We start from the raw sequence: 26,081 nt of genomic DNA, 5'->3' as shown, positions 1-26,081 counted from the left end.
CATGTTTGCCTTTCTGAATGTGGCATTTTCAATAATAACATGGACTTTAGCTTTTAAGCTTTTTGGTGCCAAAGCCAGAAGGCGATTCAAAGGGACTTAAAAATATAAATGATCTTTTTTGCCGGATCCACTTCCAGCTTTGGTTAAAAAGAAAAGAAAAAAAAAAAAAAAAAAAGTGTCTTGAACTGCGTTAAAGACTGCTTTGGCTTCAGTCACACACTTTAAATAAAAACCCATAAAATTGATGGCATTTTTTAACAAAGATACAGGCCTTTTTGTTTATACAGATGCAATTTATTTTCTTCAAAGGGCAAGAAAGAGTGAGTGGAAACGCAGAATTAGGAAACCAAATGATTTTCAATGGTTTCATTCCAATATGTGTTTTCACTCATGCGATGTGGAGTGATAAAAAAAAAAAAAAAAAAAAAATGTAATCGCAGCATGCCCTATCTTATTGTGTTTTGCTTTTTATTTTTTTTTCTAATCTCGCATATTTCCCTATGAAGCCTCCTTTTTATTGCATTGCAAAGGATGATCTTGCGATTTTTGTGTGATGCATATTTAACATTAGAAACTTCTATTGAGAGAGTCACAGGTGGCAGCGATGTGAATGCAGATTATTCTCGGGTGGAAAAAAAATCGCGGGAACAGAGACTCGATTTAGCTGCTATTTTCTCGCAGCAAAATCGCAATCACCAGTGTGAAGGAGCCCTTAAGAGAAGCCTATGGAAAAATGCTGATAACCTCTCCACCTCTCCCCAAAAAAGCCATAGAAAGTAAGCTGCACTTTGAAAATAAATTAAAAAAAAAAAAAAAAAAAAGTGCCATGGACTGAAATATGCACCAAAAGTGGGGAGCACTGCCACAAAAATCTACAGACAGCAAAACAAAGTGCACCACTTATGTTGCACTTCAAAACCCCCAATGATCTGTTCAATTTTTTTTTTTTTGCTGGGAAAAAAAAGGGAGAAATGTGCGGTGTTACCAAAAACACACCTATCTGCCCACGCTGCAGCACACCAATAGGTTTAATAAAGGCATGATGTAGAATGGCTTGTTCCCATGGGTGTATTGTGTATTTCTGTGCATGAATACAAAGCATATTCATGGGCCGAAATACACTATTTTCCTACGTTTCTCTGCCCATCTGCAGTTCCCTTCTGCGTAAAACAGCACTAAATCAGTGGGTTTCCTACATATTTACGCATGCCAGTGGAATTCAATGGGCTATTGCCATGCATAATTTGCACCAAGATAGGACATGCTGCATTTTTTCATGCGACTGAAAGCTGCATGAAAAATACACAGCTGTCAATGAACCCATTGAAACCAATGGGTTCTATTCACTGCGGATTATGCTGTGTATTTACGCTCATGTGAATGAGCCCTAAGGTGTTCCATTTCAATCTATCTTTTTAAACAAGATTTCAGTAGAGGGAACAAGGACAACTGGAAAGGTTTGCAAATGATTGATCATTCTCCTAGGATCCGTTTTCGGTTAGGCGATATAGAATGGAACGTTGACTTGCATTTTAATTGTGAGAACAGGGTCTTTGAGCAATCTTATTGGCCTTACGAAAATATATAATTTTTTCTCATTTCATCATGCATTTAGTTTAAAAACATGGTTAAAAAAAAATTCACATTTGTTACATAATCACATTATTGGTGTTTTGCAATTTAGATTATAACAAAATGTCTGAAAAATCCCTGCAGTGTTCTAGAAATAGTACATACAGCACTAGAATTTGCTTACGAGGTGCTTACACATATACAACATGTCATCAAATATAAAAGTTTCCTTTAAATAGCCTTTGGACTAAAATCCATTATAAAAAAAAATACAATGTAAAACGCAAACACTACGGGAATTTAGAACATTCCAATAAGTATTTTCATACTGTGTTCTAATCCTTGTATCTGGACATATGTGACAACACCACCACTCATTTCTGTAAACTAGTGCAGACAACATCCAGACTGGCTGCTATGCGCATTACTCCCAAGCATGGTTTGCAAAAGTTCACACAATTGAGGAACATATATTTAAGGTATTTTCATTTAAAAAGGTCATTAAAAATTTCCTGCAAGTAACATCATTCTACAAAGATGACATAAATCTCTCTGGAGCAGTAGTAGCATTTCTTGCAATACAGAAGGTTTTACAGAAAAAAAACAATAAGAGTCATTATTTCGATAATTGCACCTACAGTATATAGTCCCAATTGCATTATACAAAATTAAAATCGTATATATTATCAGTGCTTGTGCTCCTCCGACCATGAGAGCAGGGGTCCCAAGTGAAAGGAGGCACAGTCACACTGTACCACTTGCTTCATCTCTAGGGGACAGCCAAAGATAGTCAAGTGTTGTACTTGGCTCTCTGGTAGTCCCGCAGAGCTGAATGGAGCAGTCCTGCACACCTGATGGCACCTCTATTCATATGGGAATACTTAAGACCTGGTTTGCAGTGGGGGTCCCAGAGGTGGGAACTCCAGCAATCGAACACTTATCTCCTATTCACAAGATTGGTTATAAGTTGTTATGGTGGAATAACCCCTTTAAAGACAGACATTTGTGCTTGAATACAAAAAGTAAAAAGGGCTAGCAAATTTGGATGGCCCTTGCCCAGCAGCTGTTCTTCCTGTTAATAAGATACCGAAAAGAGTTGAGGAATCACCTGTTATCCGTTCCATCATGAATATGAATATGCCGGTTTGCCATCAAATAGTACAGCCTTAAATGATACAAGATAAATACCTGCTGGTTGTTCAGTATCCCAATAAAGGCAATAGCACACAGTTTAAACCCATGAACAGAAGCTTTGTCCTGCAGTGAGTGCAATATTTTTCTTTTTAAGACATATGTATACTAGGCTTTCAGCACATGAAACAAAATGGCATACAGCTGCAAGAAAAAGTAAATGAACCCTTTGAAATTACCTGGATTTCTGCATTGATTACTAGTTGGCCCAATTGTTATCCACGTTACAATTTTAGAGAGGTTTAATCTAAGTAAACTGATAACACACAAACAGATCTACCGCTCATGTCTTTTATCAATGTGTGATTGTTCTCAGTAAGAGAAACCAAGTAATCTTGTAGATGTGATACCTTTTAATGGCTAACAAAAATACATGATGTTATAGCGAGCTTTCGGGTCTTCTATTGATCCTTCTAAAACCAGTAGCTAAAAATCAGATTTTAGCTTGAACAAGAACCCAGGAGGTTCGCAAGCTCGCTATAACATCATGTATTTTTGTTAGCCATTAAAAGGTATCATATCTACAAGATTACTTGGTTTCTCTTGCTGGGAACAATCACTCTGCTGGCTAACACTGTACCAAACCTTTGTCTTTTATTAAGCACAATGGGAAAGATTTAATAATACTGTCTAAAAGTTTGGCAATTCAAACTTAAAGGGGTTGTCTCATGAAATTAAGTGGGGTTATATACTTCTGTATGGCCATATTAATGCACTTTGTAATATACATCGTGCATTAATTATGAGCCATACAGAAGTTATTCACTTACCTGCTCCGTTGCTAGCGTCCCCGTCGCCATAGATCCGTCTAAATTCGCCGTCTTCTGGCGATTTTAGACGCGCTTGCGCTGTGCGGTCTTCTCCGTGGTGAATGGGGCCGCTCGTGCCGGAGAGCTGGTCCTCGTAGCTCCACCCTGTCACGTGTGCCGATTGCAGCCAATCAGGAGGCTGGAATCGGCAATGGACCGCACAGAGCCCACGGTGCACCATGGGAGAAGACCCGCGGTGCATCGTGGGTGAAGATCCCGGCGGCCATCTTGGTAAGGTAAGTAAGAAGTCGCCGCAGAGCGGGGATTCGGGTAAGTACTAAACGTTTTTTTTTTTAAACCCATCCCTTGTGTTTGTCTCGCGCCGAACGGGGGGCCTATTGAAAAAAAAAAAAACCCGTTTGGGCGTGAGGCAACCCCTTTAAGGCCCATTTACATGGGAGCATTATCGTTCAGAGTTGTTCAAATCCTCGCACTCCCGTGGGAGTTCAAGTCATAGTCATTCCGTGAAGATGGGGCTTAAAGGTCCTTCTACACAGGCAGTTAGGCCTCTCTTACATGGGCTACAAAATGGCATGTATGAGAAGCTCATGGTTTTTAATAGGTTCTTCGACATGAGATTGTTTTGTAGCCTGAACGAACCCATTGGAGACCATGGGCTTCACATACATCTTGCGACTTTGTAGCCTATCTGAAAGAGGCCTTAATCTGCCCACGCTAACGAACACTGACTGAATCTGCATGTTGGTCAGCATTTACTCTCTCCACAATGAAGAATGTATGCAGCCAACCAACTTATCGAAGTGACACAATCTGCCAACAAACTAGTGTTTGTTCACTCGTCAGTTGATCGCTCTTTACACAGCCCAATTATTGGGCAAATAAGCATTTGTAGTAAAAGTCTGGCCCACATAATTAGCCTGTGTAAAGGGAGCTAAAGGCTGGGTTCACACGGGGTGGATTTACAGCTTTTTCCTGTGTGGACTTTCTGCCCATTTTCCGTGCGTACATTCTGCATTGTTATTCTCAAAAACGTTGATCTGTTTAATAAGGAAAGCTTTCGTTTGATAGTGTACATTTGCGTTTTTGTGTAAAATGGAAGCAGGATTGATGTGCATAAATGGGAATGGTGCAGCTGCATAATTTTTGGAAAGTCTGCATCTCAGGCCCATTTTTCGTATTGTAGGTGCAGTTTTGGGAATAGGTGCAATTTAAATTTTTTTTTGTTCCTATTATTGCTAACTACATCAATAACGGTTTTTTCTTTTTTAGATTTCTTGCAACAAGAGAAAGCTATGCATCCCTGCATCTCCAATTTCAAGTTGGTAAATCCACTATCATGCAATGTCATTTGGCAAACGTTGCAGACCATCGCGATGCCTTCACCATCTGAGGGGACATGGCTAAGTGTAGCAGCGGTAGCCACACTCCCCAATTGCCAGGGTACGGTCGATGGCAAACATTTACAGGTGATTCAGCCAGCGCATTCAGGTTCATGCTTCTACAATTACAAAAACAAATCTGTGGTGTTGAGTTCATCGGCTGACTCTCATTACAACAGTTGTTTGCATCGATGTTGGCACCTATGGCAGTACTGGAGACTCTCAGGTGCTGCGAACTTCAGCGATTGGGATGCAAATTCTTCCAAGAAGGAGTTATGCTCCCAGCCCCCAGACGACTTCTGTGAATCACACATCCAGTCCTCTTTGTTATAGTATCGGACAAGGCTTTCCCTCAAATGTCCTACCTGCTGCGCCCATACCCACAAAAAGGATTTTTACGTTTTAGTTTAGGCAGTCTTAAAAGGTGCCAGATTCATCACAGTGACTCATGCTTAATGATAAATCTGGTGCATTTTTAAACTGTCTAGTCAAGCTTTATACAACAAACTTTATACTTGTTAGTTGGCTTGGTTTATGCCATATTTTGTCCACAAGCAGGCCACACTCCTTTCATGAAGTCACATGCCTTTTTTGGACATAAGTGGAGAAACCAAAGCATCCAAAAGTCAGCGCTGTGCTTAAGAGTTCATACTGTTCAAGGCACTTTTAGTTCTTACTCCTCCTACCGAGTCTGGTTAAAGCTGATAACATATAGTTTAGGTATCAACATAATAAGCAAAGTTACTATTTGTAATTAAGATAACTGCCCCCAGGTGGCAACGCAGTAATCCCACATCAGTCATAGGTTTCCTCTGCAGAAGAAGCTGTGTGAAAGGAGCTCTGTATCTCTGATTGGTGGAGCTGCAGTGTGCTGCTCCACCAATCAATGAAGTTCACTTGTTTTTGTTCCTTCTTCCCTTCATCTAGCAATCATATCTGATCTGTGGGCGGCAAGGCTCGTGCGGTGCCCCCTTCCCTGTCCAGCAAAAGACAAGTCACAGGCATAGGTTGTTTAAAAAACAAAACAAAAAAAACACAACCATGACTGCCCCTGCACCCCCCACAAATAGACACCCTAGGCCATGGGTCTCCAGTGTCTAGAAGCAAATATGCCTTTGCAGAAAGGGTTTAAAACACATATCAATATGGTGTAAAGCATGCAAGACTATTTTCTGGTACTATCTCAATAGTAAATCTGTCTCGTTGAGTAAGCATCCGCAGTTACTTGCAAAAAAAGTAAGTTAACCACTGTGTAAATTATTTTTCCAAGGGCTGGCAAAAGGTGTTTTACATCAAGGAGATCATATTGGAAGTGTGGGTTTTGCAGGTGCTTTGCCCGTTAATTAAAGGCATACAAAGCCTGATTACTGATTTCTCTGACTTTCACAAGAAAGATTGAGGCATGGTTCACACTAACCAATGCAAAGAATTTCCAGAAAGTCTCAGGAGACGGTTTATAGAGACAAATGAGACTTAAAAAGGATGCAAAAGCATTGCTAAAGACCCGAATGTACATCAATCCATGTTTAGTTAAATTATCTGCAATTGATAAAAAATCAGGACTATTGCTATTCTCCCTAGGACTGGGCATTCTCATAAGATCACTCCAAGAAAGAGGTGAACACTCCTGAAAAAGAGATAAGAAAGAACCCAAGGGTAACAGCAAAAGACTTACTGAAGACTCAGTTTATGTGTGCATTATTAGAAAAATACTGAACAAAAATGGTGTTCATGGAAGGGAACCACAACGAAAGTCATTGCAGTCCAACAAAAGCATTGTGGGCCATCTCCGATTCGACGGAGAGCATCTGGATGTTCTACAATGCTTCTTGGAAAATGTTCTATGGAAAGATGAGACAAACATAGAACATTATACCATAAATACACATCAACATCTTTGGAGAGAGAGAAAAAAAAAAAAAAAAAAGAATACTGCACACCAACATCAAAACCACATCCCAACTGTGAAGCATGATGAAAGCAGCACCATATTTCCATATTTTAATATTAATCGATGCAGAAATCCAGGTGATTGCAAAATGTTCACTTACTTTTTTTGCAACTATATGTATATCTGGTGACCCTTTTCAAAATAAAGGGTTCACTAATTTGAGCAGCTACACAATGAAATCATATTGCTGTTAGTGAACTGTGGCAAGAAGTAAAATATATTATATATGTAAACTTGGCTTCACGTATAAAACCTGTTCTGTAACAAAAATATCTATGTTGCTCATAGAATGAAAGAAGAGAGCCGGTTGGTTGCTACAGACAACCAATACTTTTCAGCTTCCCCCCTTCTCCCTCACACACAGGAGGTGTACTCTCTCTTGTTCAAAAGATTATTTTTTTTCACTAAAACAATTTTAATTGCAATAAAAAAAGGAGATTATAGATTGCCTTAAAATGACAGAACCATAATCTAACAAAAAATATATATAAAACTCCAATCTGTGTACACAAGGAACACAATTTATGACTTGTTTCATGCATTTTTTTCACCAGTTATCACCTCAGCAGGCTGTATCTCAAATTCTCAGTCAGCTGCTGTAATATCTGTGCGAATTTCTATCCCTGCTGTCCATAGACTTCTATGGGCAGCATAAGACAAACACCCTCCATCACTTTTTCTGCTCCGTTTTGTCATGTGAAATTAATTTCCAGTAAATCGATAACAGGGAGTGGTCAGCGAATTAGAAGAGCAGGAGACCCGTAGTGGTCAGCATGTTGTGATTTTTCAGCACAAAAAATGGCATTTAGATAAATAAAGTGATGTGCTTTTATGTTAGTCATCACATTGGCGATCATATTAACACAAGGTGTCTCAAGTGACCAGTTAAGGATGCGTGGGGCTCTGGGATGACTTCTACAGAAAGAAATGTAAAGAAGCAAAACTTGCTCTGAGACAATTCTATAGCTGGAGAGGGGAGGGGGGGGGGGGGGGGGGACGACGACGACAATGGAATGGCCATAATGCTTAATTTCATAATCACAATACCCATCACAAACGTACGTTTTAATACTAAAAATAAACATGAATATGTGTCCACATTTTTGTACTGGACTATATTTCAAAGTAGTCAATAAAACCGTCAGTAGAAAAAAAAATTCAGTAGATAAAAAGGCACATCTCGGCACCAACCAGAACCCGATGGACAGCAGTCAAATCATGGCAGACAGTGTCAGTATCAGGTGGTTACTTCAGACCGTCAAAATTGATTTACATAGCCAAGAGAGTTCCTTTTCCGACTTTGCAATGTAGCCTTTTTCTGGTCATGACGAAGGCTCCGAATAGTACTGTTAATGGCAGCCACACATGCTTTCCAGTCCTGACCGTTTTCCTTCAGATCAAATGCGGGATAATTCTGCTGTAGAAAGTCTGTGAAAAAGTAAAATGGAAAGTAAGACTATTTTAAATGCTGTGCCACTCATATTTCTATACAGCTGCAGCTCTGACCTCTGAAACAAAGTCTGTCTCCTCCCAGATGTTCAGCTTTTTCTTTTTTTGATTTCTAAAGATATTATAACAAAGTTGTTTTTTTATTACTATTGAATATATTTATACTTGTATTATGAGAAAACAACCCCTCGAGGCACATTTTGCAGTGGCCTATCTCCTGCATGTTGGAATTCAACACGCACAAAGCTCTGATATCTGCCATTAGTAAAGATTTAAAGGGTTTGTACCACAATTGCCAGTTACCCTCTATCCACAGGGTATGCAATTACTTGCTGATCGGTTGGGTCTCACTGCTGGAGAACCCCGCCGATCTTAAGAACAGGGTTCTCTAGATCCACTCCCTCCTCACTACAGGGTTACTGCACCTTTCACAGTGAGAAGGAGACTAAAAAAGCGTGCTGGTCATGCAAGCACACTACCGCTCCATTCACTTTCAATGGGACTACGGGGATACTTAAGCGAGTGCTGCTTGACTATTTCCATCAGCCCCATTGAAATAAATGGAGTTCTGACCGCACATGTTCAGCCAGCGCTCCATTCACTGTGACGTGAGCGGTAAAAGCGACCCCCACAATGACAGGCAGAGCAGGACACTGCAGTCCCACTCTCGAGATCAAGGGAGGTCTCATTAGTGAGACCCCCACTGATCAGCAAGTCTTTCTCTAGCTGATAATTTGCAATTCTGATACACCCCTATTAAGTCACCACTATATATAGTGAGTTCTGTGATTCGGCCAACTGTCATGTAAGGCTATATGGTGATTTTGGTTGGGCAGTATCATGCTAATGATTAGCGTTTCATTTCGGCATGACTGTTGCGAATAATTAAATACTTTTTGGACAAAAGTTGCATGTTACTTGACTTGCATTACGATCCATGCCAGCAAACTGTGACTTGCTTGTGATCAGCCAAAATGCACATCTTAAAATGGTACATGGCAGTACATTACACAACTGTCTTTCATCGAGAGGCTTCTCTGAAACTTGTTGCGCTACTTGAGTTACTGTGTAGCCCTAGTCTTACATGTACATTAGCAGACCAAGGGCATACATTTTCCAGACACGCTATAACTTTTCTATTTCTTAGGCTAATAAAGGGATTTTTGGTCTTTTTGTGACAGATGGTATAAGACAAAAGCACCAATTTTACATTTACTAAATAGCAGAACATGGTGTTTGTTATTTGCCAGTAAGGCTGGATTCACGTAAGCGTATTTTTGTGTGCGCAACTGTGGTTTTTACTGTAATTGCATGCAAAACACCCCCCAAAAAACTGCAGCCACGGTTCTATACATTGAGATGGCTTATTAGCTTAATTAGTTTCATGTTCTATTTTCCTGCATGAAAATAGAGTATGCTGCATGATTTTTAGTCCAATGGGATTGTGCAGCAAAATATGCGCTTGTGAACAAACCCATTGAAATCATTGGGTTCTATTCACTGCGTATTGAGCGCAAAAAGATTTTGGTGTGCAAATACATTCGTGTGAATAAGCCCCAAGTCTCCCCTATGCAGTGTGTGCCAGAGATGAATATATCATAGGCATTAAATGAGAGGTGGGACCTGGCATTGTTTACCACCATATTTCCACTTAGAAAAGTCGTGCTTCTGAACCAACTTTTTACATTTGTAGGTTGCAAAAACATTTACACAGGGACTTCATAAAATACATCTGGCCTGACCATTATGTCATGTTTGCAATTACTGGAGCTGCAGTAGCATAACATCCTTCACTATAAAAAAAGCAATACCTCTTAAAGCAGCAATTCTGTTGGAGTCTAATGGAAGAACACCACGGTCCACGTTTCCATAAACATTGCTCTTCACAAGAACCTCTTCCGTGAAGAGATGCCTGATCAAATATCTAGCAGAGAGTTCTGGCCGAGACTTTCCTTTGCCAATATATATGACTGAGAAGGGTAACTGCACATTTCTCCAGGGTTCACCAAAATTTTCTAGATGGAGGAAAAGAGAAAAAAATAAAGAAAATTACCTTATAGTAGGACTTAAAAGTTATCACGATAGGTTAATTGATATTTTCTTTGGACTAACTAGCTATGTATGTACATAAAAAGCAGTTAGGCCCTCCCAAAGCAAAGGGGATTGTGTTGTTTATGTCCCACTGAAAATGTACCTATGGTGGGTGCAGCGAGTGACAGTCCTATTGCTTGTACACCAGTTTTTCAACAGTGCCAAACATTTTGCAAAAGCACCTTTAGCAATGCACATAACTTCTCTATGGGATGCCCACTAATCCCCGAGAAGGTGTCCCCCCTATTTTACAGTTCAAGATACAGGCACCCATTCCCGTTATGTAGCGAGTAATGGAGGCACTGGCCGGACATGCGCAGCAGCAGCGGTTCCATTCCATGCAATAGCGCAGACACACAGACGAGCGTTGCGCTCTGCTATCTCTGACTGTGCCATAGAGATGAATAGAGCGCACATGTGATATCACAGTTTTGCTTGGTGTAAAGAGTAGCGATGTTTCTGGAAAACAATAAAAAGTATTCTCCCTCTAAACACAGACTAGCCAGGGACATTACCTATAGGGTCTGAGGCCTTCTGTTTTGCAGACGCTCCAATCTTCTGAGGTGCAGTTGACCTGTTATCCTTTTGCTTATTCACAGTATTAGCAGATAAGGTGCTGGTCTGTGTGACATCCTGGATAGCAACAGGAACTTCCACCTCATTGTCCTCTTCAGTCGCATCATCAGAGTCCAAGCAAATTGAATCATCTGGAACTTGAGATGTAGCTTTAGGATAGACATTGACCTTCAGAAAATATAAAGAGTTAATTGGTCAATGAGCTTTCCACACACTTTGCATAAAATCAATAGTATAGGCAAATCTAAGAAACTTTGCAATATATCTCATCACAGAAAAAGGCTTCTTTCTTCACTTACCAGGCTCCTTGTGCCCCTATCTAAACTGCTCACTCACTCTAAAAAACAGCCAAAATTCGACTTGGTAGACAGGATAGACTAACAGCTCCCTGACAGATCAGATTGTATGCTGCCCATAGACGTCTACGGGGAATGGAGAAAGCAGGAGCTGAATGAGAAGGAAGCAGACAGGTACACAGAGGGCTGCTGCAGCTAATAGTAAGTGTTTTACGGTCTTACAGCTACTGGAATCACATCTACACTGCTCAGTATGTCTATAGAATGTCTTCCATACTGCTACTGTTTATCTATTTTAAAGAAATAGTGATAGGGAGCAGGATCTCCACTTCTGTGAGCAGTGTACAGGAGAAATCACAGCAGCTAGTTCCCACCTAACAGCCCAGGAAAAGCTGACAATTACAGATGAAGCATGCAAAGGTAAAAACTTCTGAAAAATCAAGTCATATAATGACCTAAAATACTGTTGTTCTTCATGTGCACCCAACAGTAAATTCCTGAAGAGTTACCTGAAAGTTTAAGAAGGCAAAATCCCTTGGTCAGTTAGATAATTTATTCCCCTCAACTAGAACTATCAATATCAGATACTTAATATGGACCTTCTTAACTCCTTAATGACCGCCAACACACTTTCTTTTCACAGAGGTCATTAATAAATGCTGCGTTTATTTATGTCTGCTTGTACAGTACTAAAATATTCTGCAGTACTGTACAGATTATTGTTGCGGTGTGTATAATAAATTATATGTGTAGTTGAAATGCATCTCTTTGCACATACACTGATTAACAACATTTATTACGTACCAGCATGACCATAATAACCTGAAGAATGTAACAGGCTATTTTATGTGAAACAAATACAAAAAGAAAAAAAAAACAAAAACTAAAATTGCTTTTTTCTAGAATGCTGCACACAAAAAAATTAATTATACAATTTGTATCATCTAACGGTTAGATGATACAAATTGTGTAATTTATTTTTTATATTCTAACCAACCACACCCTCATAAAATACAATTTTCTGCAGAAGAGAAGGCCTAACACAGTAGCGAATGTGAAAAAAAATAAAAACTACATGGCTGCTGAAAAATGCAAAGGCAATATAAAAAATGCTAAATGTTTGTTTGTGTCATATACAAATCCACAGTTCTGGTCCAATTTGAGTGAAATTTTGGATAAGCGTTCTTCAGCACCAGACGACGAATACTGGCGTAATTAAAAATCCAAGACTCACCGACTTCCCCTGTAATTTTTGTTGCCAATAAGAACCAATCGCAGTTCAGCTTTCATTTCTTATACTGCTGAGGTAAAATGAAAGCTCCGCTGTCCTTGGTTGCTATTTCTTATACTGCTGAGTTAAGATAAAAGCTGCACTGTGATTGGTTTTTAGGGCCCAACTTTCATTTCTTACATAGCTGAGGTAAAATGAAAGCTCTGCTGTAATTGGTTGCCATTTCTTATACTTCTGAGGTTAAATGATAGTTGCGTTGTGATTGGTTGCTTTGGGCAAGAGAGACAGAGAGAGTGAGAGAGAGAGAATCCACCCCAAGGACAGGAAACCTGTCTATAAAAAAGGTGGAGCCTCTCCATCACATCAGTGGTTTGCACATAGGACTGTGAGGGACTTTCGCATCACCCCCGGAACGACAAGGAAGCCCGGCCATACATCTCCTTCACCTCACTGGGATCCAGAGGCAGCTTACAAGGTAGTCAACGATCTGCCCTTCCCAACTGATGCCCCTACACTCTGGGAACATCTGTGCAAGGATGCTGCTTCCACTCCAGGCATCTTCTCTTCACCCTGCCATGCAGGTACAATAGGCCTTCCTTGAAGGACAGGAATCCACCGATGCGATGAAGAGACGAGTTTCCTGCCCTTGGGGTTGGATACTCTCTCATGGTGCAGTCATGGGTGAATGGAAAAATGTAGCTGGATATCAAAGGCAATGTGTCATCAGAAAAGACCTACTATTTAAATCACATCTTTATATTGTACAGCATTTTAAGAATTTTTGGTGATTTTGTTTTATTTTCCAAGTCACTGTTACAAAGAAAAAAAAACAAAAAAAAACAAAAAATCATGAAATCTCCTGCCTCCTCATAATAAGCCAACATTTCCTGTTCTGTAGAGATCACTTTTCATAAACTAATTTATTATCAGCACAGACAAGACTAAAATGAGAGGTAAGACCTATATAGAACATGAGATTTATCATTCAGAATCGGCGATTGTCACAGCTCACCTCCTCTCTTCCCTATACAATGACCTCTGAACAGGTCTCAGAGTATGCCTAGAGCACTCTCCCATAAAATGCAATGAGTCATGAGTTCTTAAGGTGTATGTAGTTCTAGAAAAGAATAGATCTCTGAATGCCATCTACTGCAGCTGTGGTAAAATGGCCGGGCCCATAATTACATAGAGAAAATAGAATTTAAAGAAAAAAAAGAAGTACTCTCGACATAAAAAGGACTAACAAACAGGCATCAATCGGTATCTGGTTTTAATTTGTAAAAACAAACACAAATAAAAAAGGTGATTCAGTCATATTATTCTGAACGGCGTCACTGTATGTGCTAGTAGCTTTAACATTATTTTACTTATCCAATTGATTTTGAGATTGTTTATTTATGACGTATTGCAGTAAATCTATTAAAAGACAATGGAAACAAGGACTAGACAGAATCTTAAAGATTGCAGATTTAGGCCTCCTGCCCACATACGAAGCGGGATATGCCTGCGGTTTTTACACCGCGGGGATAAACAAAAAAGTCCCCGCCGGCGAACGCAGAAAAACACACTTTTTACAGTGTTTTTCCGCAGTCTCCATTAACACTATATTGGTGGAGACCTCCCGCAGCTGAAAAACGCAGTAAATACAATATACCGAGATTTTTTCCCACAGCGTAAATCCGTGGCAGAATCCAGCATGTGAGGACTGAGCAATTAGGTTCAAAAGAACCTAATAGCTGCGTTATTCCGCCATGGATTTATGCCATAAATCTGGCCGTGGGCACAGTCACTCATGCTAGATGATAATAAATCTGCAGCATCTTCACACTGTCTAGTCTAACGTTATAGGCCAGGCTTATCTTCCTGTCCAGCTGCTACTCGGACGCCTCTGCCCTGTGCCGGTCACTGCACTGGCTGCCCGTTAAATATAGAATTCAATTTAAACTCACTACCTTCATCCATAAAGCTCTCTATAGCGCAGCACTGGCCTATATTGCCTCCCTCATCTCAATCTGTCACCCAGCCCAGGCCCTAGGCTCTACTAACAAAATCAGACTGAGTGCCACACTAATTCAAACCTCTCATTCCCGCCTCCAAGACTTCTCCAGAGCAGGACCAGTCCTCTGGAATGCGCTACCTAAAACTATCCGTGCAATCCCCGATTCACAAAACATCAGGCGTGCTCTAAAAACTCACCTCTTCAGGGAGGCATACCATATCCCCTAAACCAAACCCCTCGGTACTCTGCCTGATAACGTGCTCCCTGTCCTACTGACTACAACCCCTGATAGCCGCCATCAACCGCCCCCCCCCTGCAGTCACACAGACTCAGCCGCAACACGTCTGACCATTGCTTATGTGTATAGCATCCCTCACTCTCCACCTCACCATACCATGCATATCTCCAGCCCCTTTACCTTCTGTATCCCCCCATTATTTAAAGTATGTAAACTCATTGGAGCTGGACCCTCACCCCTACTGCTTCCATCAACTGATTACTATATAACTGTTTTTTGTCTCTGTGTCCCCCTGTCTATGTAAGCGCTGCAGAATGTTTGGCGCTATATAAATAAAGATTATTACTAGAGATGAGCGAGCATTCTCGTCTGAGCTTGATGCTCGTTCGAGGATTAGGGTGCTCGAGATGCTCGTTACTCGAGACGAGCACCACGCGGTACTCGTCTCGATTAAACGAGCACTGACCATTGAATTCAATGGAGCCGGCAATACAGCCGGCTCCATTGAAAGCAATGGGCTGACGGCGATCTCAGGATGAATTTTCGGGAAGGGCTTAAAAATATAAGCCCTTACCTGAAAATCATCCTAAAATGTGTAAAAAAAAAAAATTATATATATATATATATCAGCATAAAGATCGTTCTCCTCTGCCATAGCTGTGGCAGAGAAGAACGATGTTAGCCCATTGAATTCAATGGAGCCGGCAATACAGCAGGCTCCATTGAAAGCAATGGGCTGCCGGCGAGCGCGAGAGCGAGACCCCCCACCCCCCCCACCCCCGCACTGTCAGCATAAAGATCGTTCTCCTCTGCCACAGCTGTAACAGCTGTGGCAGAGAAGAACGATGTTAGCCCAATGAATTCAATGGAGCCGGCTCCATTGAAAGCAATGGGCTGCCGGCGAGCGCGGGATGAATTTTCGGGAAGGGCTTAAAAATATAAGCCCTTACCTGAAAATCATCCTAAAATGTGTACTCACCTTTCCGCTGCAGCCGGAGTTCAGCCGCGTCTGGCTGGCAGTTCTCCTGAACTGCTCTCTGTAGTATTCAGCAGCCGGGGATTTAAAATCCCCGCCTGCTGAATGAGCTGCCTCTGATTGGTCACAGCCTCATCAATCAGAGGCAGCTCTCACTCACACCCATTCATGAATGGGTGAGTGCTGCCTCTGATTGGCTCAGCGCAGGGACCAATCAGGGGCAGCTCTCAGCTGTCAATCAGAGGCAGCACTCACCCATTCATGAATGGGTGTGAGTGAGAGCTGCCTCTAATTGGTGAGGCTGTGACCAGATCACCTGTGATCAGAGGCAGCTCATTCAGCAGGCGGGAATTTTAAATCCCCGGCTGCTGAATACGACAGAGAGCAGTTCAGGAGAACTGCCGGCCAGACGCGGCTGAACTCCAGCTGCAGCGGAAAGGTGAGTATACATTTATTTTTTATTTTTACACATTTTAGGATGATTTTCAGGTAAGGGCTTATATTTTTAAGCCCTTCCCGAAAATTCATCCCGCGCTCGCCGGCAGCCCATTGCTTTCAATGGAGCCGGCTGTATTGCCGGCTCCATTGAATTCAATGGGCTAACATCGTTCTTCTCTGCCACAGCTGTTACAGCTGTGGCAGAGGAGAGCAATCTTTTTGCTGACAGTGCAGGGGGGGGGGGGGGGGGGGCACTCTTGCAGCTATTGTGGCTTAATAGTGGGACTTGGGAACTTGAGATGCAGCCCAACATGTAGCTTCTCGCCTGCCCTATCCGTTTTTTGTGTCGTTCCCATCACTTTCGTGAATTTCCCAGATTTTCACAAATGAAAACCTTAGCGAGCATCGGCGATATACAAAAATGCTTGAGTCGCCCATTGACTTTAATGGGGTTCGTTACTCGAAACGAACCCTCGAGCATCGCGGGACGTTCGACTCGAGTAACGAGCACTCGAGCATTTTGGTGCTCGCTCATCTCTAATCATTAGTATACCACCAATTAGATTGCTCAATTTACGCCAGATTTTGGCTTAATTTTTTGCATGCTATGCTGCATTCAGGCAACACCCCATTCCACAAAACCATGCCCCTTTTCATATGACGATTTATGTCAGAAAATTGAAGATTTTATAAATCGTCCGCTTTGTACATCATCTTATTGGAAAATTTTAGTCAATTGTTTTATTTAAAAAAAATTTATAGAAAATTTGGGAAAATTTTTTTTTCAAATTAAATTTCTCTGCTTGTAGGACAGCTGATCATACCACACAAATTACTTATTAATTAACATTTACATTGTCTAATTTAAGCTGGCACAATTTGTTTTAGACACAGATGAGGGGCAAACCCCCCAAAACAGCTGTATGTGTGTTACATTTGTCCTGGATTGCAAACAAAACCCTATAGATACTTGAGCAGTCAGGACTGACATGATAGCTTGCTACACGGGTGGCTAGACGCGGGAGTGGCAGAAATGTGAGGTAATGATCAGAGTGGGGCACTCTGAATCCATCAGACAGAACCTACCTCGCAGCAGAGCACCCATCCCGAAAGGGACAACCGCACTACTTCCACGAGGACAGGTCTGGGGTCCAAGGGGAACCAGAGTACAGAAAACCAGGGAACAAACAGAAACTGACAAAAACTAAAAGACAAGAACAACAGAATACAAGACAGGCAGATACAATAGAGAACAAACCCGAACACAGAAGCCAGACATACAGGAGCACTGAGCAAACTGACTTGATCAGGGAACACTGAAAATAATCAGCAACTCCCAGACAGGAAGAGCTAGGTTATATAGGGAAAAGGGAGAAGCTGACAGAACTGTCAATCATCAGCAACTACCTTAGCTAACAGCTGCAGGACTAAATAACCTAAATAGTAAGATCAGGAGATAAACAGTAGCTAATCAAGATAGAATCCACAGTAGCAAAGGTGTGCTGACAGACACTTCACATTGTACTGGCTGTAATGTGACACTGTATATGGTTTTCTGGCTTTTGGTCAATTCCCAATCATTGTTATAAAGACCTGTATAAAGGGTCTGACATTGATTTGCAGGAATGCTGCCATCCTATAGATGGTGCTACAGAATTATTGTTCCATCTTCCTTATTTGCATAAATTTATTTTTAGGATGCTAGAAGGCTTATACGTTTAGCAGCAATTTTTTTCAAATTTTCAAGAACATTTCTAGATAATTCTAGGGGGTAAACCATATGTGGTCAGAAGACTCATGGACTGCTACACTGTCAGTTCTGGGATGTCTTCTCAGGGGTTCTTCAAAGTTGGTAGAAGACGATATTTGGACTCACTTTCGGTGTTCTCAGCGGAATACACTCTATAGGCCATATTTTTCTGTATTTCTAGGTGTATAAGGGCCATCAACATGTGTGGTATTAATCCCTTAGTGAAGAAGCCTGTTTGCGCCTTAGTGACGGAGCCAAATTTTGGAAATCTGACATGCGTCGTTCAACGTAGCATAACTCCGTAAAGGCTTTACATATCCAAGTGATTCTGACAATGTTTTTTCACCACATGTTGTACTTCATTTTGGTTGTAAAAAGAGACCAATATAATTTGTGTATATTTATTAAAAGTACCAATATTGGAAAAATTTTGAAAAAAAAATCGTCATTTTTTCACACTTTCAACCGTAATATCTCAAATATGTCTAAACATACTGTACAAATTTTTGATAAGATATATATTTCCATCTGTTTACTTTATTCTGAATGCACACTTGAAAGGCCGCCTGCAGACGAGCGGGTCGGATCCGGCAGCGAGAATTCTCGCCGCGGGACCTGACCCGAGAGCCTGCAGGGACGAGCGCGTACTCACCCGCGCCTGGCGGCCCCAGCTCTTTCATGTGCCGGCTGCGGCGGCCGGGTGAGTGCGTGCCCCGCACAAAAATAGGACATGCCGCGGTTTGTTTGCCGCGCGAGATTTCGCGCGGCCAAACCGCGGCCGTCTGCATAGGAGTGCGTATTGTAATGCACTCCTATGCAAACTTTCATTGGCGGAAATCCCGTGGGAAATACCGCCGCGGGATTTCCGCCCGTGTGCAGGCGGCCAAAAACTTGTGTTTTTTTTAACCATTTAGAGGACGTACAAATTTAACATTACTTTTCAGCATTTTGAGGAGCACTTTGTTTTCCTGCACCAAGCCAAGTTTGCAAAGGCTCATAAATGTCAGAATAATAGATACCCCCACAAATGACCCCATTTTAAAAACAACACCCCTTAATGTATTCACTGAGGGGTGTCATGAGTATTTTGACCCCACCAGTTTTTTTTTCAGGAATTAATTCAATTTAGAGGAGAAAAAATAAAATTTCATATTTTTGCAAATATGTCATTTTAAAGACATTTTTTTTCCTATAAAGCCCATGAAAATGAGGATTTACACCCCAAAATGGATACCCCCGTTTCTACCGTGCTCAGAAATATACCCATTGTGGCCCTAATCTTATGTCTGGATGCACAATGGGGCCCAAAACAAAAGGAGTAGTCGGTGTCTTTCAGAACATAAATTTAGCTTGAGGGCGTTTTAGGCCCCATGGCACATTTGTAGAGCTCTTGAGCGGCCAAAACCAAAGAGAACCCCCACAAGTGACCCCATTTTGAAAACTACACCCCTTAACGAATTTATCTAGGGGTGTACTACCCATTTTGACCCCACAGTTTTTGAATGAATTGAAGCAAAGCAAAAGGAAAAAAAATTACAATTTTCAGTTTTTTGGCAGATGTATCAACTTAAAAACAGTTTTTTTTGTACAGCACACATAGGAATGAAGACTTTCACCCCAAAATGGATACCCCTGTTTGTCCCGTGTACAGAACCATACCCATTGTGGCCCTAATCTACTTAAAGGACACATGGCTAGGCCTATAATAGAAGGAGCACCCGTTGGATTTCAGGGTACAACGGAATAAATTCCAGGCCCCATTGCCCACTTGTAGAGCCATTGAGCGTCCAAAATGATAAAGAACCCCCACAAATGACCCCATTTTAAAAACTAGACCCTTAACGAATTCATCTAGGGGTGTATTGCGTATTTTGACTCCACAGTATTTGAATAAATCTAAGCAAAGCAGAAGGAAAAAAATTACGATTTTCATTTTTTTGGCAATTTTGTCAATTTAAAAACAGGGTTTTTTTGTACAGTGTACATAGGAATGAAGACCTTCACCCCAAAATGGATACCCCCGTTTGTCCCATGTTCAAAAACATACCCATTGTGGCCCTAGTCTACTTACAGGAAACATGGCAAGGCCTATAATGGAGGGAACACCTGTTGGATTGCAGGGCACAACTGAATAAATTCCAGGCCACATTGCCCACTTGTACGGAATAAAAATTGACACCTTAAAAAAAAATATCCCCCCTCCCCCCACACACTCTGCGCCCTTTTCGGCGTTCCCCAAATCTTAGATAAAAGTAATAAATGTGAACTGTGTAATATTTCCAAAGACAGGGGTAATTACGGAGGCTGGTTGGGATGGGTACATGGGGCAATAAAATCGGGTATCCCCCCTTCTCTCATGCTTTTTGGGGGGTATTTCGTGACCTCAGTAGCGAGTATGGGGTGTAAAAAGTAGCGTTCCGTGAGTCTTTGCAAGCTTGATGAGGTGCGGGGGTCTCACACAGAAGACGCTCAACAAGCTGCTCCTAGTACTGCAGGAAGGTGAGCGTTCCCGGGGCTTCTTGTAAATTACGTATTACAGGTAGCGGTCTAAAGGACGCCGGGCTCACGCAGCCGTAGGTGGAATCCGCTTGCGGAGGCCCGCAGCGGATCCCAGCTGTGAGCCGGCCATAACCCTGCGTACGGCTGCGTTATGTACTACTCACACAGGCGGTCATTAGCAGTACACTTTTTTTTGTTGTTGTTTGTATTTCCCGCACCGCTTAGCGATGACGAGGGTACCCACAGCCCGTATACAATGTAGTTGTGTATGGGCTGCGGGTATATCCACGACCATGGAGCACAATGGGCTTTATGTTGCGGATATCCGCGGTAAAATAGAACCTGCTGCGCTCCCTTTTCTGTGAGTGGATTACGCAATTCCGACCCACTAATGTGAGCGGAATTGTGTAGTCCAATGCGATTGATCTGCGTATTACCGCGGATCAGATGCATGCGGAATCCGTAATTCCTATCCGGTCATGTGAGACCAGCCAAAAGGTAGATCGCTACCTTTTTATCATGTGACCGGGGACTGCTCAACGAGGCCACCCGTCACTGCTCCGGGCTCTCGGCGACCATTGGTCGCCTGGGAGCAAGGGGATTTTTAGTTTCCTGCGCTCCCTGACTTCTGCGCATGTGCCCGTTGTTTTGCCGGCGGTCGCATGCGCAGAATCCGGGAAAGTTCACGGAGGAAGATCGCTTCGGGGTGCGGATACGGAGGCCTCCGGTAAAAAGTTTCATCTCCTCTCACCGATCGCATCGGTGAGGGGAGATGAACCTTCACTTTTTTTTACTTCTACGTGATCGTCATTATCCATTGCATTATGGCGAACACGTGATCAGGAACCGCTCACCGCGCCCCCCCCCCCCCCCCCGTGAAATCTCCAGCTTCTCGGTTAAGTTTTGTAGCCAGGAGCAGGGAGATTTTAAATTACCACAGCTTTTGCGCATATGCCTGCCATATTGGTGACGGGCGCGTGCGCAGAAGCTGGGGTAAGGTCCGCGGATAAATCCGCGGGCCTTAGGTACGTCATTTCTTCCTCCCTCATGGATATGATCCGTGGAGGGAGATGAAACGCAAGCTTTTTTAACTTTTTAAAAAACTTTAACCTTTTTTTTTTTACTTTTTGCCCCTTTATCTTTTTTTTTTACTTTTTACACTTTTTTTTTACTTTACATGATCACTGCTATCCATTGGATGACACTGATCATGTCCCCGGTATAATCTCTCTGTTCCTGGCTACACATGTCAGCCAGGAGCAGAGGGATTTTGAATTTCCCGGGGCTCGAGCCCCTCTGATTGACATCGGGCGCGCATGCGCAGAGGGCGACTTCGGGTCATTGCAGAGGACCCGAGGTGAGTATTTTCACCTCCCCTCATGGATCCGATCCATGAGGGGAGGTGAAACTTTTTTTTTTCCAACTTTTTAGCGATCGCCGCTATCCAATGGATAGCGGCGATCGCGGGCCTGGGGACCGCTCACAGCGGTCCCCGGTAACACCTCCTGGTTCCCGGCTACCTTCAAGAGCCGGGAGCCAGGAGATTTTAAATTTGCCGGTGGCCCCCGGGCTTCTGCGCCCGACGTCATCGTCTGGCGCGCATGCGCAGAAGGCCGGCGGCGGGTCCGGGAGGACCCGATCTACGGGGGACACCACGGACAAGCCGGGTGAGTATTTTCAGCTGCCCTGATGGATCCGATCCATCAGGGCAGCTGAATATCTAACTTTTTTCACATTTTTATTTACTTTTTTGTGATCGGCGCTATCCATTGGATGCGTCCATCCACTGCCCGGATCCTGGGATGACAGCTCCATGCTGTCGGCTACCTGCGGGCACCGACAGCATGGAGCTGTCACGTCCTCAGGCAAGTGGGCATTAATCCAAAGAGGATGCATAAAACTACGTCCTCTAGGATTAAAGCCCACTTTCTGAGGACGTAGTTTCCCGATGGGGCAGTCGTTAAGGGGTTAAAAGGGTATTCCTATACACAGAATATGCAATAAATGTCTGACAGATAACATAATAACAGAGTATGTTAGGCTGAATGAAGACAATGTCCATCTAGTTCAGCCTGTTTCAACCCCCCACCCCTTGTTGATTCAGAGGAAGGTAAACAAAATTCCAACGAGCCAATTTAGCTCATTTGGAGAAAAAAAAATTCCTTCCCGACTCCATAATGGCAGCCAGAGTAATCCCTGGATCAACGTTTAAGTTCCTACCTTACTCCTAAGACCTGGATCAAAAACCCTGCTGGTCACCTAATGTCTATATCCTGTAATATCATAGCGCTCTGAAAATATGTCCAGTCCCCTCTTCAACTCCTCTATGAATTTTTGCCGTAATAATGTCCTCAGGCAGAGAGTTCCACAGTCTCACTGCTCTTACAGTAAAGAGACTGTACGTTGGTGATGAAATCTGCTTTCTAGACGTAGAGGATACCCTCTTGTTACTGTCGCAGTCCTGGGTATAAACAGATCATGGGGGAGATCTTTGTATTGTCCTCAATGTATTTATATATAGTTATTTGATCGCCCATGAACCGTCTTTTTTCCAGGATGAATAATCCCAATTTTGATAGTCTCTCATTCCGTTTATTAGTTTAGTTGCCCTTCTTTGGACCCCCTCAAGCACTGCAAGGTCTTTCCTGAGCACCAGTGTCCAGAACTGTACCCAGTATTCCATGTGAAGCCTGACATAAGCCTTATATATAGTGGAAGGATAATGTTCTCGTCCCTCGCCCCTATACCTCTTTTAATGCACCCCAAGACCATTTGCTTTTGCAGCAGCTGACTGGCATTGATTGCTCCAGTTAAGCCCTACAGTCCACTAGTACCCCCAGGTCTTTTTCCATATCACTTTTCCCTAGCAGTACCCTATTTAGTGTGTATTGGTGACGTCCGTTTCTCCTGCCCATGTGCATAACCTTACATTTATCAATATTGAACTTCATTTGCCATTTTTCTGTCCAAGCCCCCAGCTTATCTAGGTCCTTTTGTAGCCATTAATTACCTTGTATAAGTTTGTATCATCTGCAAATATTGATATTTGACTGTGTAGTCCCTCTATCAAGTCGTTGATAAATATATTGAACAGAATGGGGCCCAATACTGAACCCTGTGGCACCCCACAACGGTGGCCCAATCAGAGTATGAACCGTTCATTACCACCCTCTGCTTTCTATCTCTGAGCCAGTTCTTTACCCATATACACACGTTTTTGCCCAGACCGAGCTGTCTCATTTTATATAGCAGCCTATTATGCGGCACGGTGTCAAATGCTTTAGAGAAATCCAGATATACGAGATCAATAGACTCTCCCAGGTCCAGCTTAGAACTTACTTCATCATAGAAGCTGATCAGATTGGTCTGACATGATCGACCCCTCATGAACCCATGCTGGTGAGGAGTTATTCCGTTGTTCTCCTTGAGGTAATCTAGGATGACATCTCTCAGAAACCCCTCAAACATTTTTCCAACTATTGAAGTGAGACTTACTGGCCTGTAGTTACCAGGCTCATTTTTAGACTCCTTTTTGTATATTGGAACCACATTGGTAATGCGTCAATCCAATGGTACAACCACAGTCTCAAAAGTGTCCATAAATATAAGAAATAGCAGTCTAGCGATCACATCCCTTAGTTCCCTTAGAATACTTGGGCGCATTCCATCTGGGCCCAGCGATTTATAGATTTTAATCCTATTTCACCAGCTCTGCACTTTCTCTTACATTAGTGGATATTTTATTCCCCTGCATCTCGCGTAACATTTCTTTTTCATTCGATCATGTAGATCCAACCTATCTTGAAAAATGACCCCTCTATCTTCCAACCTATCCTGGCTCACCTCTGTTGCTTGAGGCGGCCCAGACTATGAACACAGGTGATTTGGCAGTTCCATGATGTTTTCATAACTCCCACAGAAGTGAACTGCATAAATAGCATATCAAAATAAGTTACTATGTTTTTGCATTTCAGGATTTAGAGAAGCAGCACAGCTAGTTTATGGAAAGTGTATAAATAGCCAGATTGTCTGTTTCCATAATCCCAGCGACTGGTGGCCAATGCATTCAGGAAGGTATTTAGTGCAAAGAATGGTACTATAAAACATGAAATGGTGGTAAACAAAATCTGCAGTAAAACTTGCATACTAACAGTAATAATACACAAACGGGCAGCAATTTTTTTTTTCCTATAACCCCTTCCTGTCGCAGTCATTGCTTGTCATAATTTTTTCATTCCTGCCTTCCAAGAGCTGTAAGGGTGGGTTCACATAGGATGGATTTGCCGTGAAAATTCCCTGCGTAATTACGCTGCGGCAAATCCGCCTGCGGTCGCTAATCCCGGGGTTAGCCAGCCATGTGAACAAGATTTGTCAAAAACCTCGTCCACACGGGGCGGACAATCCATCGCGGCAAAGCCGGCGCTGGGGCACAGATTCCCGTGACGAAGCATGCCTATTTTTTTTCCCATAGCAGCCGCACTGCTCTCTACGGAGGAGCCGGCTGCAATGGAAAAGCATGTGCCGCAAGTTTTGAAGCTGCGCTTATCCCGCGTAAATCTTGTGGTTTTTCGCTGCGGCAAAAGCGCAAGATTTCCGCTAGGAATATGTCTCATGTGACCCCAGCCTAAAGGTTTTATTTTTCTGTTGATATAGTTGCTTGATGGCTTCTTTTAATGTATTTTAAAACATATTGAAAAGCTTAAAAATATATAATATATAAATAAATTACCTGAAAACGCTGCAGAATAAATTGGCGCTATACAAACAATAAGTCCCTTTCTCTCCTTGCACTATTTGTAAACAACCTATTCCAATAACTATGAGAAATCCACCTTTCTTTCACATTTCTTGGAATTATTATTTCAAAATATTAAATGCAAAACCTAAATAAAACAAGAACCTTAGATTAGAGATTGGATATTCTCTACTGTGTGCAGTGGAAGTAAAAAAGAAAACAATATTTGCAAGCATCGAACAATGTATCCCATTTTAACCAGCATCCTGTGGGTGAAACACATAATGCAGGTCAGATTAGGGGCAAAGCAAAAAGCATAGGGCCGTTTAAAAAATCATAGAAGGGATCTTCCGGCTTTGGGACAAAATTCTGACCCAGGACCGGAGTGGTTATATTATCTGCAGTTCTTCTCTGCCATCCAACTGATACGCTGGTTTTAAAATCATACAAAATTGCTAACGCAATCTTCAGACTACTTAATCTCCACAGTAGTGGAGTGTTGCACTATACAGGCTCTCCGATTAGCAAGCGCTCTTCATGTGATCAGCACTGTGGTATTAGTGTATCTTGACTCCACCAGGAAGTGCTGGTGGCGCCAAGATTGACAGGGGGATGACGCCCTGTTACTGGGGTAACATGGCAGCATTAACATGTAATAATGTAAGGCTTAGAAGACAAGTAACCTTCTGCCTTAAGGCTTGAGCGGTGCAACAAATCTATCCACAGCCTGCTGCTAGGACCTTTCTGGTTTGACCCCATTGGGAGCTAGGGGTGTGACAGGGATGTTCCTCCTGTCAAACCCCTAGCTTCAGGTGGTGTCAAGGTACACTAATACCCAACACTGTCCAATTAGAGAGCACTGCACAATGTGTATTAGTAAATTAGAAAATTCGACAGCAACTTCGACAGCAACTAACAGAAACCAGTGGATTGGAGGGAT

The 26,081-nt window shown here is 42.3% G+C and overlaps 1 protein-coding gene across 5 annotated transcripts in view; it reads right to left on the bottom strand.

Moving 5' to 3' along the window:
- Window positions 1-425: 425 nt before the first annotated feature.
- The window catches only part of BEND2 (BEN domain containing 2), a 58,617-nt gene continuing 32,961 nt past the window's right edge, over window positions 426-26,081 (bottom strand). For all 5 annotated transcript variants that reach the window (XM_066575691.1, XM_066575685.1, XM_066575708.1 and 2 more), the window contains 3 exons: window positions 10,919-11,147; window positions 10,124-10,327; window positions 426-8,291 (listed from right to left, as the gene is read on the bottom strand). In XM_066575691.1, the coding sequence (XP_066431788.1) occupies window positions 8,122-8,291; window positions 10,124-10,327; window positions 10,919-11,147 (603 nt within the window). In that variant the 3' untranslated portion in view covers window positions 426-8,121. The remainder of the gene's footprint in view (window positions 8,292-10,123; window positions 10,328-10,918; window positions 11,148-26,081) is intronic.

This window comes from Eleutherodactylus coqui, chromosome 1, assembly GCF_035609145.1.
Source record: "Eleutherodactylus coqui strain aEleCoq1 chromosome 1, aEleCoq1.hap1, whole genome shotgun sequence".
In the NCBI taxonomy this organism is placed as follows: domain Eukaryota; kingdom Metazoa; phylum Chordata; class Amphibia; order Anura; family Eleutherodactylidae; genus Eleutherodactylus; species Eleutherodactylus coqui.
Note: the sequence above shows the minus strand (reverse complement) of the source record. Positions and strands in the feature narration are given on the sequence as shown.